At 40.8% G+C, this 19,137-nt stretch overlaps 1 protein-coding gene across 25 annotated transcripts in view; it reads right to left on the bottom strand.

The window, feature by feature from the left end:
• C2CD5 (C2 calcium dependent domain containing 5) overlaps positions 1-19,137 on the bottom strand; it is a 1,731,257-nt gene that overhangs the window by 96,534 nt on the left and 1,615,586 nt on the right. For 23 of the 25 annotated variants that reach the window (XM_044087723.1, XM_044087713.1, XM_044087716.1 and 20 more), the window contains 3 exons: positions 7,924-7,974; positions 7,662-7,763; positions 6,491-6,681 (listed from right to left, as the gene is read on the bottom strand). In XM_044087723.1, coding sequence (XP_043943658.1) covers positions 6,491-6,681; positions 7,662-7,763; positions 7,924-7,974 — 344 coding nt within the window. The remainder of the gene's footprint in view (positions 1-6,490; positions 6,682-7,661; positions 7,764-7,923; positions 7,975-19,137) is intronic. The other 2 variants (XM_044087709.1, XM_044087710.1) reach the window with 1 other exon arrangement.

Genomic DNA, 19,137 nt, shown 5'->3' with positions numbered 1-19,137 from the left:
CCATAGAAGGTTGGCTTAGAACTCCCTGCCTTAGAGACGGATGTGGTCCATTGTTTGCTTCTCTGCTGGCCCTGGGATAGGGGCCTGGATAGTCTGTCCCTGCGGGGCTTACCTTGACCCTGTCTGCTAGGTGCAGGGAAGGCCCAGTGCTTAGAGGGAAAGTTCCTGCTGAACCTGGGGGGTTGTACCTGAAAGAAATCTTTTACTGTTTGCATAGATTTTGCTTTGTCTTCCATCTTTTTAAGCACCTCTTCTGCTTTTTCCCTAAATAAGCGCTCCTTATCTAAGGGTGCATCAATAAGTTTAGACTTGACATGATCAGGGAGAGGTTGTTCGTTCAGCCATGCATGTCTCTTAATAACAGATCCTGTCAGTGCTGCCCTGTTAGAGGCTTCTATGGCGTAATATCCACAATGTAATGAGTGTTTGGCCACTTGAGTGCAGTAAATCTGCTAACTCTTTTGAATTGGCACAGTCAGGAAAAGTAGCAATTTTATGTTTTAATAGTTCCAAAGTATGTTGTTGATATTTTAACATATGGAACTGACAACTGAGTGCTCTGATAGCTAAGGTTGCAGAGGTGTATACTTTTCTACCCGATCTGTCCAGAGCTCTGGAGTCCTTGTCAGAAGGAAGAGGATTTTTGGCAGAACTAGTTGTAGCTCCTTTAGATCCCTGTGTAATGACCTCTGGATCTGCAGCAGGATTTCTGTACAGGTATTTGTTTGAATCCAGTACTCTGTAATACCTGTCAGGTTTACTGGGAGCAGGAGAGAGGGAATCAGGGGCTAAGCTGGATTTATGGAAAACATCATCCACCACTTCTAAAATAGGGGGGATGGCCAGGGGACTGTGCTGAGGCAGGTCCAGAAACTCTCCAAGTCTTTTCTTAGACTGTAGGAAGTTCTGGGATTCGCACTGGAGATGTTCCTTGAGGGAGTGAAGGGTTTCCCCAAAGGAAAGGTCCTCTGGAGGGGAGGCAGAAGGGATGGATTCCTCTGCTGAATCCTCATAAGCAGTTAAGGGATGCTGTTCCTCTTCAAAAGTGAATACTCAGATTCCTCAGAATCCTGTTCGGTCATAATTTCTGGAGAAGGGTGCCTTTTCCTTTTAGAAGTTGTGGCCTGACTACCCCGAATAAGGGAGATGAGATCCTATTCTATCTTCAGCATTTGTGCTTGGTGTGGTGGAGCAGCAGCAGGATGGTGGCTAGAAGCAGATTTCCTAGGCATGGTCTGGCTTCTAGGCCTGAGAGAATCCGTTGGTCTGAGAGAAACGGTAGTCAAGAGAGAAGATGTCATTTTTTGTCTATATTCGGTAGTACGAAAGGCCTCCTTGGAAGCCAGTGCCTGCATAGCGGCTCCGGACCCAACTGAGGCAGAGACAGCCAAAGGCTCGGAAGGCGAAGAAGATTTCTGCAGCGTACTGGAATCTAAAAGGGTCTCGGTAGAGGCCTGCATAGATATCGAATCGGGGATCATGGGCTGCAAAAGTGCATCACTAAATTCCGGAGAACTAACTACCTGCTTAGCGGTAGTGTTGTCGGAAGGCTTAGCCTTGTGTGATCTGTCTCTATCTTTATCTCTACGTTTTTTCAGAATGTCCACAGATTGTTGGCTGACAGACGCCATATCGGAATGCGAAGATGGAACATGAAAATAACTGTCTACAAAAAGAGCTCTACAGCAAATGGTTCTAGCATTCAAGAGGGCACAGAACCAGCAATGGGGGACGTCGTGGTCTGCGTCTAAACAAGTGATGCAGTAAGAATGGAAGTCTCAGTGTGCGATCTGCTTTCCACAGGTGAGACAATTGTTAAATTTTTCGGACATCGGTTAATGCAAGAAAAAAGGATCCCCAATGGGAAACTTAGCTTTAGACGTTTTCAACTGAAATTCGACTTCTGGTAGCGGTAGTAATTGTTTATATCATAGGTTTTGGGTGTTCCGAAGTACAATGGTATATTGGACAGACTAAGAGAGCTGTCAAGAAAAGAATTATGGAACACCTAGGGGACATAAGAAGGGGTAGGATGGAGAACCCAGTAGTGACCCATTTTATTCAGTCACATGATGGCTTAGATGAATCTCTCTTCTTTAGTGTGCTCGCCAAACCTAAATCTTGTAATAGAGGCGGACAGTAGTAAATTATTAGCACTGGAGTCAAAGTGAATTATTAATTTCAGGACATTGTACCCTAGAGGTTTAAATATGGAACTGGATACAAATGTTCACAGTTGGTAAATTGATATTTCTTGTTGTAATGACATATATGGTTTTGAAAAATGCCCACTTTTGACTACATCAGTGGGCATAAAATGAAGTTTGTTTCAGTAACATGCTTATAACTAGCTGGAGTTCATTTCAGTTATGTGTGTTAATCATTGTGATTTTAGGGGTTATTTCTTGAAATGATTAAATAGTTATTTTGGAATCAAACTCAATAAAAGTTAGACAAAATTATAATGTATTATTAAATAAAAACATACATATGTTTATTAATTCCAGTTTTAATAAAAGTAAAATAAACTGTAAATATATACATTATTAATTTATCTCTCTAATAGAGTTAACTCAGTAAAATAATATTGAAAGTGGAAATATATTTATGTATTTTGATGTTTGTATTAAAAAGTATATGATGAATAGTAAAGTATGGGCAATGTGTAATAGGCACTTTAAGTCACTGATTTGTTAATGAATTTATGAGTTAAATGAATGTATTAAGCAAGATGTATATAAAGAAGGCTGCTTGATGTAATAATTTATTCTTTGAAGGCGTAAGCCGAGGTAACAGATACATCCGTAAAACTTTTTTATACTGAAGATTTGTGTGATTTAAAATTTTGGAGTCGGTTGTGTGGTCTCTAAGTTAAACGACAACCCCTCTGACCGGGGAGATGCCTCTAACTTAAATGGCAAGCTCCCCTGAAAAAGGGGAAGTAAAAGAAAGGGGGAAAAAAGCCCTCTAACTAAAACAGGCTGAAAAGGAGAAGTGAATCCTCTAACTAAAACAGATTAGTGGGGGATTAGTAGGCCTGACAGAAGGAAACGACGGCCTCAACAACAAATAGCAAAAAATAGGAAGATAGACAGGATGTACCTAAACAGTTATCAACCCCTAACTACAAGGAATACTACAATTAAGAAAATATCAGGATTCTTGACAAAACAATAACAAGGAAAAGTACAACTTAGCCCGAGCCAGTCGCAGACAATCCCAAAGCTTCAAGTGGCAAACGAGATCTGGGTAACTCTCGCTAGGCATGTTTAGATGGGGTCTAGCCTCGAGCCAGTGGCAGCTCTCGGGCTTTAGGATATGGCCCAGTCAGAGCAGAGTATCGGCTCTGAACCCACCAAGCAAGAATAAAGGTGAGATAAGGACAACATAACATCTATAGTTCCAGCTTTTCAGGAATTGGAGAACTGACTGAACCTTGTGCATCCTGAACTTTTTATATATATTTTGTTAGGCTTTTAGTGTCGTAAACTGGATGGAATTTTGCAGTTTTATTTGGAATCTGAAGAATGTGAAGTGAATGACTCAGGTAACTGTTTCAAATGCCTGCTTCATGCATAGGCACAAGATGTCCTGTCATAACTGTGATGGCTAAATACTGCGAAAGAAGTAAAATACTCGGGCATAAAGGAGCAAAATAAAATCCAGTATGTGTCCTTGCTCTAGTAGATGAATCATTTGCTTGCCTGTAGTCACTAACGTCTGTCCTGACAAATGGTGCTGAACCCACCTCCAAGCACGTCTTTGGTGCAGCTGACCAAGGAAATCAACAATCTCCTATTCAACTGTGGAGACAAGCAAATGTCTTTTGCTGCAGATGGGGGGGGGGGGTCTCTTCTATACATGCTGTCTCTCATTATCTGCCTCAGGCTGAAGAGAGGACTAGGTTGCTCCATCCTCTTGTAGTGTTTTGGGGCCCTAATAAGCTGTTAAACTTTGAGTTTTAAACAGATGGACAGAGAAGGCCTGTTTTCCCTCATTGAGATCATTAAAGGTCTTCTGAATGCACTAATCAAACAAGTTATAATGAAGCAAAGGAACATTATGCAGCTCTTGCTGACTGTTCATCAGTGACATATAGCCATGGAAGTTTCACCAACATAATGTCTACTACTACTAACCTGGACTGAGAGTCTGCAGTGTTGAACATCACCCTCCCTGACTCTGTACAGTCTTCATCATAATCTTGCAAGGTTCTGTAGTAGTTCTTCTCTGAATCAAGAAAACTTTCTGCTAAGGTCTTCTAATTTTTCTAGTGGCGACCTCCATTACCCAGAGAGGAGTGTATTTTGATTAGCAATATGCAAACCTAATGCTAAAATGGCACAGATCAAAGAATTAGTTCCTCTATCTGAGAAGGTCACTGAGCAGGTATGAATTTAACTGTGAACCGCAAGCAGCCAAGGTAACAACAGATAATGTTAATGGCAAAAAACAAAAAAAAAATGAGTATTCCTCTGACGGGGAGTACCTCTTTTCTGAGCCATGGCAGAAATCCTGCCCATCTTCCTGGGTAATTGACAGGAGGAGGACAGAAAGAACAAATTTTGGGCATGGCTACAGAAGGCAGACATATTCAGTCACCTTACCTGCATATTTAAATACTAGAGTTTTGTAACTCCATCTGCTCATGGACCTTTCTAAAAAGGCTATTAAATCTCATATCTTCAGGGAAGAGTAGACTGCTCTATCCTGGTGGGAGCTCAAAGGGCAGGTGAGGATATGACAAAGTCTTGTCCACCATAAAGCAGACTTATAGTAAGAACAACCTGGAAACACAACAATGCTGGAAAATCATTTCAAGGTACAGCCTGTAGAGTGAATTAACTCATTCAGACATTCCTCAGAGTGTGATGTTCTTACTTGAACAACTATGCTCTTCCATTAAACTGTCAGGGCTCTGTTCAAACTACCTAACTAATTACATGAGAAACATAAATAAGTCCTTAAAAGAGACCATTAAAAGTGCTAGAATCCTTGGGGTGAATGAGATCACATCCATCCAGCAGATGACTTCTGCTGCTCCCTCTAAAGTACTCTGGGATGTGGCACCAGAGGACACCCACAGGGGAGCTTTTTTGATTTTTGTCTACACCCACAGTCAATAAGGTGCCACAAGTGAAGGGATTTAGGATGACAGTTCGCCAAGTACCCCATATGACCTGGGAGAATATTCCTATGAAGCAAAGTAAGTTTATCATATCACAGTCAAAAATGATATATATGTGCCTACATGTAGCTTATGTAATGCCTATGTCAATGAAGACTAGCTTGCAAACTCATTTGGTAAAAGTTGCATACGGAGGATAAAAAAAGACAGTGTTGCAGGTTCACCTTCATCTAAAGACCTACACAATGATGAGAAAGTCAACAACTTCTTGGTCGTCTCACGGCCAGCTTTAGCTCTTCCTGTAATGTGTGGTTGTTAAAACTCTGGCAGTTAGTCTGCCCTGAAATGATCTTCCCTTGAGTAGAGAATGCAGATAGGACATTATCTTGCAGGGCTACTTTCTGTCCATGCTTACAGAACTTAAAAGTAGATTCTCAATCCTGAAGATGATAACTTCAAAGAAAAAGCAAAGAAATGATACTTATATAGAGCAAATATATTTTAAACAACTTTCAAACTGCTAAAGCACTAAGCCAAGCTCTGTCCTATGAGTGGTGACAACAAACTGAGGTATGGAGAGTCTATCCCTCCTTCTGTAATTCTTCTGCTTTATCAACGAATTCAGATTTCCGAACCAGACTGTACACAGCTGAGAAGTTTTCAGTTAACAAGCTCTGATCAGTGGCTGGAGGTCATGTCTGTAACAAGACTCCTTTGATTACTTAGAACCCAAACAGCATATGGATTTGATTTATGCAAACTGTACTTACATAATGATGACCTTAAAACACATCATATGAATGAGTTACAATACAAAATGAGTCTCAACCACTTCAACAGAGACCTGCGAATGTGCTGCTAAGCTATTCTGTGTACGATCCAGCTCAGCAGCACTGAAGGTAGAGGCAACACACCTCCTGCCACTTAACCATCTATTATGAAGAAAACTAATCACTTAACTGAGTGGGAAAAAAGTTAGCCATTCTGCCTTCTGGGAAAAAGTCCAGTGGTAGCAGCTGCTTTTAATAAAACAGAGAAGGAGGTCATACTTCAGAAAGCCATGACTGCCTCTGCATGCAAGTACTGATACTGTGTTAACATTACGTACGTAAAAATATATCTGCACAGGGATGACAGCTTTACCAAACGTGTGTGTTCCTGTATGACTTGTTCTAATGTTCACGTTCAATCTAAACTGTCAAATGCAGGCAAATGTTGGAACATGTCTAAAAAGATGAGCTCTTGTTAAATGGCTATGCTATACAATCATTTAATTTTCGAAATGTTAACTCAACTTACATAAAGAACAAGCAAAACAATAAGGAAAGTATATACAAAATTCTGTCAGGTACTAATACTCACCTCACGTAAAGATGTTGTTTCCCTGATAAAAAACATGTTGATAATGCCTAGGTATTTGATTATTTTTGCCCTAGGGATGAAAGAGAGAGGTGTCATCTTGACTACTGGTACTGTGGAACCTGTACATGATGTTGAGGAACGGTGTCGCAGATGACCTTCTGCCAGTGGACTTGCTTTTTCAAGTGAAGCAACTGCAGCAAAAGGGGTTTAAAGGGTAAGGGAGACAGAAAACAGAATATAAGTACATTTGATTGAGGGTTCAGCAATACACCTTTTCATAATATATAATCAGGTAGGTGACAGATACAGTGATATATGGGAAGCGCAGAATTGAAGACTTAAGCACAGGCTGCCAATAAAAAAAAAGTTGTCATGCACTTGCATGCAATAAGAAAAGTTGCACAGACCTAGGACAGAACTTAAAAAGTTTCACAGAAAGAGACATTCCTCAGAAAAAAGGAAAAACTATGATGCCTACAGCTTCACTGCAGACATTTACGCTGTTTTTAGTCAAACAGGACAGTTAAAAAAAATGTTTACTGCTCAGAGACGAGAATCTGGTAGAAAGAGTGTGAAAGTTGTTATAGCTTCCCCAGTATAGAATTTTTCAGTGTGTGTGCATGTGTTCACCACTAAATAAGCTCTTGACAAAATGACAGCTCTTAGATCATGCCACACACTGACATTAAAATATTAAAGTTAACACACAGAAACCCAAGTGAAAGGAAGAAATAATGGAACACACCACTCAGAAGTTTCAGAGTGCATAACTCATAGCATGTAAGAAAAGAGCTATGCTAATTTTTTATAAATTAATTTTTCAGTAGTGTTGTATGCTTTTTTTTTCCAACACACAACTATACACTTTTAAAATTGTTTTAAAGGAATTTTATTTTAAAAAGTTCTCCCTTTCCTATTTAACTGAAATATACACTTCTGAATGAAAGGGTACATTTTAATTTGCATTATCAAACTCCTGCTTTGTGCAAGTTAATTCAGAATTTAAATTCATTTCACATATTTTGGAATCTGCAGCTTTCACACTCTAGCACTGGTTTGCTCATTTGATCTGCAATGTGTCACAAAAGGGTAGGAAAGTGCACCCTTCCCCACTGGGGATCAGATCTATTTCTGCGATTATCACCATAATGTTCCAGAAATGGCTTCCTACTTGTTTTAATTGATCCGCGCCTTATGGTGTGAGCTTTCAGTTTAATGAACTCTATCCAGCTGCTGCATCTGTCAGCTAAGGAACTGTAATCAACTGAAGTAGCTAAAAACACACAAGTAAAAACAAAAAGGAAAAAAAAAGACAAAAATACCAGTGACGACTCTTGCCTAGCATAAAACAGCTTCTGAAGATGCAATTATCGTTAGCTGAGAGAGAATAATGATCATTTTCATATTTAGTTCATAGCAAACTTGATACTCACTTCGCTGAACTGCTGGTGTAGCTGCCTGGGCAACTCCACTCTCTGTATTTCCTAATGAAGTACAAAACGTCAATTAGTTTAATGAGCTGCACAATTACAAGACTGCAACTACTACATACTGAAAACTTGTCCTAGTTTTATTACTGCAACTACTACATACTGAAAACTTGTCCTAGTTTTATTTACTCATTCTGACACAATACAAATAACCTGGTAGATATTACTAACTTCTGACAACCTCAAGAAGATATGTACTGAATTACATCCATAATGACAAGTATTCTGTCTCCCCCTGTTGATGTTAAATATACACGTGGGTGTTACTGAGGCTTCCTAAACACCCCACAGAAAATGCAGTTGCATAGGTGTCTTATCCAAACTTTCTGTGAGTCAGAAGAACTGCATCTTGAATTCCACAGCTGATTGCACAAGAGTATTACTTTAAGTGATTCACAAGAAATGGGCCTTCAACTGCAGTGCTGTAGTATTTCTACTGTTTTCTAGAGCAGATAAGTATAAGACTGGATTTATGAATAAAAGACTTTGGCCAGGATTCTTTGCCTGTCAACTTCCACTTCATCAGTACAGTTTACGGACCCCTGTTAAAAGGCCAAGTTTTTGTGATATAAAAAAAAATGAGACCACAATAAATCATTTCAAAACTTTTCTCACCTTTAATGTGACCTATAACCTGTACAATTCAATTGAAAAACAAACAAATTTGTTAGAGGAAAAACATAAAAAATAAAAAATGTACAATAAGCTGATTGCATAAGAGTGCACACCCTTAAACTAATACTTTGTTGAAGCTCCTTTTGATTTAATTACAGCATTCAGTCTTCTTGGGTAGGAGTCTATCAGCATGGCATACCTTGAAGTGGCAATATTTGCCCACTCTTCCTTGCAAAAGCGCTGTGCTCCTAGGCAATACTGAGACCATAAATCAGGAAGGAGTTGCCTAGTATGCAAGCCATTCTGCCTGACTTTGTGCAAAATGCAACCTGTCTATGCATCACGGAGTGTAGCAGCAGGTAACAATGGTTAGAATATATTAATATAAGTATACTAGTCTTAGGATTTGAACCAGAGACTGGCGATGGAGAAGATCAATAAGAAAACCATCAATTGTGAAATTAGTGAATAAAATGGGAAATACAATGCACTGATGCTATGAAATAGAGGGACAGACATGAAATTTGGTTTTGGAAGCACTGGATGGATGAAGACTGGAATTTTGTTGACTCTGTTAAAATGGTGGGTGGACTATATAGCAAATACTCCACTTATGTCAATCATTTTTAAAAGGGCAAAGAATGGACTGAAAAAGTAACTGTAAATAAAACAGTTTTTCCATTCTAATATCTGCATAAAAATGAATGATGTAAATTGCATGTCACATTGTAAAGCGTTCTTGTACAGTTGCAGTTAGGGGTATTTTAAATATGAGGTGAGATTGTCTTATCATTGACTGTTGTATATGTTATGGATGGTAAAACAAAAAAATGTAATTTTTATTAGCTGTAAGATATCCAGGCTTTACTCTGTAATCAAGTTAAAGTGCTCTTGGACTGAGCGGGTGCAGAATAAGAAAGTGTACTGATCACAATATATGGAGAATGAGGATAATTTCCTGTTTTATATGAGCGTAGAAATTTAGAATGACGTCCTTGTTTTAAGCTATACCCATGTTTTTTAAGCACATAGGTTTTAAAAATAAGATACAATGATGAAAAGTCATGGAAATTATAGTATTTTCTTGATTCTGCAAAGTCATTAGCTATTTTCTCCCATTAACAAAAGCAACTAATCAAGACAGTAGTGAGGAGTGTGCTCCAAGTGAAAAAATTTACAAAGATTCTTTCATGTACCTGCAAACTTAATTACTGCTTTTAATTGGAGACCAGAAGTTTATAGGTGCAAGAAGTTCAACATGAGAGGTCTGAACACTGTCTGCTGAATGACAAGTATAAGGCACAGTATAATTAACATTTAAAGGTAAACTGGCAAACACTTCAGTGAAAAACAAAGCTTTAAACTATGGGAAGTAAATCAGTTATACAAGTAGCTGTCTCCCCAGTAGACTTAATTCTTTAATGCATTTCAATATAACAATACGCGACTTAGTTTATTTAGAAGTTGCCAGAGTACTTTTTTCTTAGGACTAAAAGTAAATGCCTGTTGAAAGCATGTAAGCTGTTTTTCATATCTTAGTTGTTGTGTCTTTCGGCTTATCCCGGTTAGGGGTCGCCACAGCAGAACTCCGGTCCGCTAATGTTTGGTAGTGGATTTTTACGTGCAGAGTTACCAGCCCTGACGCACAACTTCAATGAAGGCACGCCCATTTTTTGTATCTTAGTGGGGGACAGAAATTAGAAAATAACAGACAGCAAGTGTAAGAAACATAGGCACTTAGCATGAGCAACCTTAATTTTAAATTCGGTAATGTCTGTGGGTGCAGCTGTCAATTTGGGCATCAGCTCCTATTTGAAGGGATAAACATTTTCTGAAAGTGTATCTAATTTTGTTCTAAGTTAAAAGTGGATGAAGATTGTCAAAATCTATTTAGTTTTTTTTTGTCTGAGTGCTTTAACTGAAGCAGAGAGTCTTAAAATGCAGGATATGTTCAAATGGAGTTGAGAAGAAGCAACTACATAACAGACTAGCCTACCAAACATTAATATCTGCATGTAAACTAAAAGTTATGAAATTCAAAAACACTGTCATGCATAACAGGTGGGAGTAATAGCTACTCTATCCATATTATCATGGGAAGCAGAACATGTTCATCAGTACTTCCTCCTTGACCTGCTGCAAAGAGTTGAATAAGGAGAGAGCTACATTCTGCTAAGTGGCAAATATATCAAAGTCTGACAGACCAGGCACAACCTCTGAATCCACAGCTCTAGGACAGGAATGGAGAAGCATCTCAGAATGACCACCAACTCATTCACTTTTCCAGGGACGGCAACTACAGACAAAGTGATGTCACTTTATCTAGGGGTTCTCTGTCAGATTCCCTACACGAGGGGGTATTGCCTTGTGACCTCACCACAGCTTGTTTATATATTACACAACAAAGTGGGTTGTCTAACTAGAACAGAAGTCTTGGAGGAAGCTTTTCTCTCTAAGGTCTTTACGGCCACAAAAATTATTCATCACTGCAAACGGCTAAGATGCAGCACCCCACTGAGGGAGAAATACACCCTTTTATGAATGAGGGAAATGAGCGAGTTCCTCAATCCCACTACAAAAACATCCATCCTCAGAATCAGCCTTAGGCTTGGCTGCAGAAATGGAAAGCTGCCAAACAATTAGTGGAAAATGTCCACCCCTCCAGGGCCTGGCAATAGGAGCATGTCCTTTGAGAGCCGGGTAGTGTCTCACAGTTCACTACAGCAGTAACATCAAACAAGCAAACAGCACCATAAAACCCAGAAGATGTAGCAGAGTGTGAGCTCAGATGAACAAATAGCACTGGAGAGTGGGCAAGCAGCCCAACGCCTACGAAGGTTATCCTCTTAAGAAAAAGACAGAAAAGATTTCTGAAATTTACAGACACTGTGGGGATGCAGCCAAAGGATTATCAAATGCAGGGATACTTCAGAGAACCAGGAGCCAGATGTCTAGGAAAACTGAACACATGGATATCCTCTTTCTTTGACTTTGGCTACAATGGGTATCACCCTGGTAACTAACCTAGGAGCTCAGGAAATCCCAAATGGCAACACTTTCTACTGGAATTGGTGCACATCTATAGCAAAATGGACACTCAATGGTAGAATCAAAACAAGGATGTGCCAAAAGGTGCTGACCATATTGAATGACACCATCCAATACTAGAGAAATTATTGGATGTGCTGGCTGAAGTCAAAATTGCTTGTCTCCTTCTGAACCAGAATGACACAAGAAAAAAAAAAAACTCAACCATGTCCTGACTGTGAGAAAAACCTCTACAGCCCTATCAAGTCTATAGTCGGAGCCTGTCCCAAGTGTTGTTTTGAAATAAGATGGTGCACTATATGCTTGGACATACTCTGAGACCTGTTGTCTCCCAAAGGAAGCCTCCAGAGTCCAGACCTTGGTAGTGGGTCTGACATTAATATGTGTCATGCGTTTATGTTTTCCCTGGGTGTAAATGAGATTTTTTTCCTTTTCTAGGTAGGTCTGCCTCAAAACAGAAAGAGCAGAGGGTAATCAAAGTGGGTCATAAAGTTCATCCATTGAGTTGAAACCCTACTTCTTCTACTAGAAGTCACTGAGCAGGTCACGAGAAGAAATGCAGTATGATAATTGTGCATTCAGGATACCCAACCTGCAGAGGTGAGCCGAACGGTTCAGTGCCGTAAGCCACAGTGTGGCAGTGAAGACCTCTCACCACTACGCACTAAGCCACAGTGTGGCGAATAAGACCTCTCACCACACCTATCCAAATCTGATTTCTTTTCATGTGGCATGGCGCTGAAATGTTCCAGGTATTTTGGGAACTATTTTGTTTAAAAAAATCACAATGAAGACAGTTCAAGGAAGCTTGACTAGGAACTTGTCCACTGTAGGTGGGAATGTATAAAGGACACTGACCATTTTGGAAATTGCATCAGTAGTATCAATGAGTGCTTTCAGACTTCCAAAATAGCATCCCTGATGACTGGATCCATGGGTGAAATAACTTAATACTTTTCCATATTCTTCACCAGATGTGCACCACAGCACTTCTAGGGAGAAGAGATAAAATATCAAGGGTAGTCATTCTGAACCTCATTACGTTTTAAGATATCACCAACTAAAGGAGACATCTAAACAGTTGCAAGTGGGGAAGACTCATTGTTTTTGTTCACCTCAAAGAAATGAACTCTGGGCTTTCTGACTTCTTGTAAGAACATTAGAGGGAAGGAGTCTGGCTCCCTCCCCAAGGGCATGGGTTCACTCATTGTTTCATGCAAAGCTTCACATAAGAAAGGTATAAATAAATGGGTGTCAGGTGATACTGATTCCATATATAAGCATGCAGAAGGAAACACAAAGTGACCTGCACTGGCATAAAGCCATATTCCCTAAGGGTATGGTCCTTCAACCACAATTCGAACTGCACAGGACATGAAACATTTGGGTATGGTCTAGGGACTTTGAGAAAACTCAGTAGGAGTGTTGTTGACTTACGTGCTGTAAATCTTACATACTTACTTTCCTACATATGTGCCACACATTATTTTAAAACGAGCTTAATAAGGTGACATCAAATAACTGAGTTAAGATAGCTTAATATAAATAATGGAATTTAAGTTTCAGGTCATGTCTCAGCAACTCTGTTACCACCTTACTTCTTTCGTTCAGCCCGAGTATCATACTGCCTGACTTAGAAAACCTCAGATAATCTGTCAGTCCTATATGGCAATACACATCAAAAAAACATCCCAATGTCTGGTCCTACTACCAAAACTCTCAACAGTAAATTACACTCACAATGCATTCATAAATCCTAAGAAAACACAGACCAAACTATCCCTAGAAGTGTGTTAAGTAAAATAATACAATTTGAAATGTATACCTGCACAAATATTTCTGCATAGTGACAGCTATTTAGTGTCTATTGAACTGTGTTATTTCATAGTGTTACATAAAAAAGCTTTTATGCGTTTCTTACTAAAATCAACTAGCCCAGTGATCCATGGGACGTCCCTCTACAATCTATAAACACTGCTTTACTTTGGACACATTCCAGATATTTAAATCATGCATTACCTTTGGAGTTATACATAACATTCGTAACTAAGCAAAGGCTCAGCAGGTTGATCACTGCAGGAGAGGGAAAGAATGCAGATATGAATGACAGCAGAGCTGTGAATCCTTAAAGCATGAATAGTTTTAAGACCTCAGTAAGTGTAAGTAATGACAGAGAAAGTACAGTTTTGTAAGCACTTACCATAACAATAGATGTCCTACACTACAGCATTGCACTACTCATAACAGATGAGTTATCATCCACAGACACCTGGCTGGGGTGCCAAAGCTTTACCGTTCAAGGGCGCACATTCAGATGATGACCTTGGCTTGTCTGAGTAGGGGTATATAGATGTATGTATGAGTGAGTTCCTTAGACTACCTCCAAGTCAGTGTCCTGAAGACAACTGTGATAAGATGACTTGGTCAGCTAGGAGGGGAGTAGTTTAAACAGATAAATAATCTCCCCCCAAGAAGTGATGCAGTAAACTGGTAGAACGTGTGTGAGAGTGTAAGAGCAGAGAAAGGGGATAAGGAGAAAAGGAAGGAATACCGCAACAGTGACAAGTAGGGCATCTACTGCTATGGTAAGTTCTTACATAACTGTACTATGTCCTAATTGAAATCACTGTTGCAGTATTCAAAATAGATGGGTGATTCCCAGAGCTGTAGAGATACAAAAAGGGGGGGGGGGCTAAAATAAAGCAGTAGAATCCAGCAGTTCAGACAGTACTGCTCTGGCAAAAGCTGTCCTGGGTCTGGAGAAGGCATCTAACTTATAGTGTTTAATGAAAGTGTGGGCAGAGGACCACGTGGCAGCTTTTAAAATGGATGTGGTATCTAGAACTTTGTAGAAGAAACCAGATGAAGCCACTGCTCAAGTGGAATGTGAGTTTGGATAGTCTTACCATGGTGTGAATAGCAGAAGGAGATAGCCTTAGATTTAAATCCAGGACCAACAGTTTGTTTAAAAACTAGCAGCCCCAACTTGGAGTCCATGAAGGAGAGAAAGAACTGACCTGGTTTCCTGATATCTTTGCTTTTATCTAGGTAAGACCTCAATTGCCTATGAATGTCTAGAGGGTGCAGTATTTGTTCTCCCCATTTTAGGGATTGGGAAAGAAGGTTGGTAGGTTGATGGCCTGATTGAGGGTCAAATCATTAACTACTTTAAGCATGTAGGAAGGACTGGCACCTAAGGAATTCCCTAACTTTATGAAAGATGAGAAAAGGAGGAATAGCCATAAGAAAGTGAAAGTACAGTTTTGTACCTACCATAAATGTAGATGTCCGATAGGAATGCATCTGCAGTCCTTACAAATGGGTTGTCCTGTCGTCAGGCAGCCCTTCGGTCGGCCGGATTCCAAAGTCTGGGTCTGGCCTCGGCTGGTGTCGCACTTCACCCGACGTCATAGCTGCAGTTATTCGGGTATAAAGACATCAGCCGACGCCATTTTCCTCAGTGTTTCTTGCCCCAGATGCCAGGTGCCCTCTTGGAAGGCTAAATTTGGATAAATGCCAATGATTCCAAATAGTAGAGAGCAAACACAAAAAATAAGCATGTATGTACATATATACAAACAAATACACCATAATAGATCCCCCCCAAGCTAGCTGAAGGATGGCAAATACCCTAGGAGTACCTCAGAGGGGAAGGTGGGTGGGTAATCCTGACTGCAGATGCATTCCTATCGGACATCTGCATTTATGGTACTATGTCCTTCAAGGATGCATCTGCAGTCCTTACAAATGGGTAGAATACCATAGCTAAACAAGGGGAGGAGGAAAGAGTAGAGATTATGGTGTAGCTAGGATCCCTTGCAAAACAGCAGTGGCAAAACCTGCTCGGGATCTAGAGTATAAAGGTAAATTGTAATGCTTGGCAAATGTATGCACGGAGGTCCAAGTAGCAGCCTCTATAATGTCCTTGGTAGCCACTCCTCGTAAGAAAGCTGTGGTAGTGGCTGTAGCCCTTGTGGAGTGAGGCCTGATGTTCTCTGGAGTTTTCTTTCCATGGTAGGAGTAACAAAATCTAATGCAATTTCCTATCCATTTGGAGATTGTCTGTTTTGAAATTGGTTTTCCTTCCTTTCCTGTGGCATATGCTACCAGAAGCTGGTCAGTTTTTCTATTGGACTTAGTCCTGTCCAGGTAGTAGCGTAATTGTCTGTGTACATCCAAGGTATGCAAAAGTCTTTCTCCCCTGTTCTGTGGGTTTGGGAAGAATGTAGGTAGGTGGATAGCCTGATTTAATGACACTCTGGATACCACCTTAGGCATAAATGTAGGATTTGTTCTCATGGACACTCTATCTTGATGGAAGATCAGGAAGGGTTGCACTGCCATTAATCCCTGTAGTTCAGAAACCCTTCTTGCTGAAGTTATTGCCAGCAGGAAAGCAGTCTTCCAGGATAAGTATTGTAATTCTGCTGTTGCTGCTGGCTCAAAAGGAGGAAGTGTCAATTTTTCTAGCACAAAGTTCAAGTCCCATGCTGGCAATGGTGGTTTCCTGGGAGGTTTTACATTTTTAATTCCTCTCAGAAACTGTCTGAGCAGGGGATGAGAGAAGACAGGAGGATCCAAGCTGTATTCTGCTGAAATAGCTGATGCATGTATCTTGATGGAAGAATAGGACAGGCCTGTGTGGATGAGCTCTGCCAAGTACTCCAGGATGTTGGCCATGTTTACCAGAGTCACATCTTCTCCCTTTGCAGTACTCCAAATGAGATATCTTTTCCATTTTGCTGCATAATTCTTTCTTGTTGAAGGTCTGCGAGCCTCCAGGATTATGTCTTTAACCCTTTGGGATAAATTTGGGTTAATTGCTGTTATGTAATGTTCCAGGCAGTTAGCTGCAGAGTTTTCAGGTTTGGATGCAGGATGTTGTAGTTGTTCTGTGTTAACAGTAATGGGATCAGGGTAGTGTCCATATTTGTTCCCGAGACATGCTCCTCAGCAATGGGTACCAATGTTGTCTTGGCCAGTCTGGAGCTATCAGAATGATCCTTGGACGGTCCTCTTTGATCTTCAGAAGCACCTTGTGCATCAAAGGAAGTGGTGGGAATGCGTATGCTGTCAGGCTTTTCCAACTGAAAGATAGGGAGTCCACCTTCCAAGCAAGTGGGTGGTACGTCCTTGTGCAGAATTTCTTTAGCTGGTGATTGAATGGGGATGCAAACAAGTCTATTTATGGTAATCCCCATTCCCTTGTGATGGCTTTGAAGATGTCCGGATGAAGCATCCATTCGTGGGCATCTGTGGTAGTTCTGCTTAATATGTCTGCTAGAATGTTTTCTTTTCCCGGTACAAAAATTGCTTGTAACTGAATGTTGTAGCTCAGGGCCACATCCCATAGGTCCAGTGCCAGCCGGCATAGAGGATATGAATGGGTGCCTCCCTGTTTGTTGATGTACCACATAACTGTGGTGTTGTCTGTCCTTATCATCAACTGACCTTCTTGGAGAAATGGTCTGAATGACTGGATTGCCAATTTCACTGCCAGCATTTCCTTTAGATTTATGTGTAGGCGCAGCTGGTCTTGAGTCCATAAGCCTTGTATGCACTTGCCCAGCATGTGTGCCCCCCAACCGAGGTCTGAGGCATCTGTCGTGATGGTTTGGCTTGGTTGGCTGTTGCAGAAGGGCAATCCTGTGTTTGATTGACAGGCCTGAGCCTGAGCCCACCATAGGAACTCTTGTTTCAGGCATGGGATTATTGGAATTTTGGTTTCTAGGCTGTGCTTGTGTTGGGACCACAAATTCTTTAGGTACCACTGTAGCTTTCTCATATGCAGTCTGGCATGAGGGACCAGAATTATGCAGGATGCCATGAAGCCTAGAGCTTGCAGTACTTTTCTTGCAGTTAGGTGGTTCTGCTTTGTTAATGCCAAGAAGTAGAGAGGTAGTTGCTCTTTCTTTTCTGCAGTTAGGAATGCCATTTGTTTTGATGTGTCCAGCTCTGCACCCAGAAAGGTTATTCTTTGGGATGGAATCAGCTTTGACTTTTTTATATTGACTGTATATCCCAAGGCTTGCAGCAGGTAAATGACTCTTTGTAAGTCTTCTGTTAGCTTGCTTTTGTTGTCCGCTTGTATCAGGCAGTCGTCCAGGTAGGGATAAATTTGGATTCCCTGAAGTCTGCAATGAGCAATTACTGATGCCAGGCATTTCGTGAACACTCTGGGCGCAGTAGATAAGCCAAAGGGCAATGCTGAAAATTGATAATGCTCTGATCCTGCAAGAAATCTGAGGTATCTTCTGCAAATAGGTCTTATGGGGATGTGCAGGTATGCCTCCTTGAGATCTAGAGTTACCAGCCAAGACTCCTTGCCCAGCATGGGAAGAAGCTGCTGTAGGGTCAGCATTTTGAATTTTGGAACAATAAGGAATGTGTTTAAAGCGGACAGGTCTAGAATGGGTCTCCATTTGTTTTCTTTTCTTGGTACCAGGAAGAGTCTGGAGTAAAATCCCTTTCCTTGCTCCATAGATGGTACCTTTTCCACAGCTCTCATTCTTAATAGCTGAGATATTTGCTTTAGAGCTTCTGTCCTTTGAGTAGGTGGTAGGTTTGGCATTCCTCTCTTCCCTGGTAGAGTATGGAAATGAAACCTGTAACCTTGGTCTATAGTTTGCAAAATCCATTTTTCCCTTGTGATGCAATGCCAGTTTTTTGAAAATAAGGTTAGTTTTCCGCCTAAGGGTGCTTCTAGTTGTTCCCTGGTAGGCGGTGCCACTGTCAAGTCACTGTGATTGAGTTGTTGTAGTGGTGGTGGCTGCGTCCGTGCCTCGCTGGTTGTTACCTTGCCATTGGCGTCCCCTGTAGGCACCCCTGGATTGGTTTCTGCCTCTAGAGCGCCTATTCCTGCCTCTCTGAGCCTTAGAGGAGTCTGGAAAGGACCAATTCTTGGAGGGCCAGTTCCTGCTAAACCTTGGAGGTTGAACCTGTAAGAAATCTTTCACCGTTTGTACAGATTTCGCCTTCTCTTCCATCTTTTTTAGTACCTGCTGAGCAGGGGAACCAAATAAATTGACCTTGTCCATGGGTGCATCCAAAAGCTTTGATTTGACATGGTCTGGTAATGCCTGTTCTTTCAACCATGCATGTCTCCTGATAACTGTGCCAGTCATGGCTGATCTAAAGGAAGCCTCCAGTGCATCATAGCCACATTTTAAAGAATGGTTACTAACCTGCTGTATGTTATGTACCATTTCCTGAACATTTTTTTATCTAAAGATTCTTCAGAGGACAGCTTTTTAGTTAACTGGTCAAGCATAAACTCTTGATATTGAATCATATGAAATTGGCAGTTCAAAGCCCTAGCTGACAAGGTAGCAGAAATGTAAACTTTTTTACCCCATCTCTCTAAGGACCTGGATTCCCTTTCAGAGGGAGGGGTTTTAGTAGAAGTAGCTGCTACAGCTTTAGGGCCCTGGGAGATAGTCTCTGGATCTGCAAAAGGAGCCTTGTATAAATGGTGATGAGTGTCCGGGACCCTGT

Source organism: Protopterus annectens, chromosome 11.part0, assembly GCF_019279795.1.
Source record: "Protopterus annectens isolate FY-2018-M chromosome 11.part0, PAN1.0, whole genome shotgun sequence".
In the NCBI taxonomy this organism is placed as follows: domain Eukaryota; kingdom Metazoa; phylum Chordata; order Ceratodontiformes; family Protopteridae; genus Protopterus; species Protopterus annectens.
The sequence above is the reverse complement of the archived record's forward strand: the minus strand, read 5'-3'. Positions and strand labels throughout refer to the sequence as shown.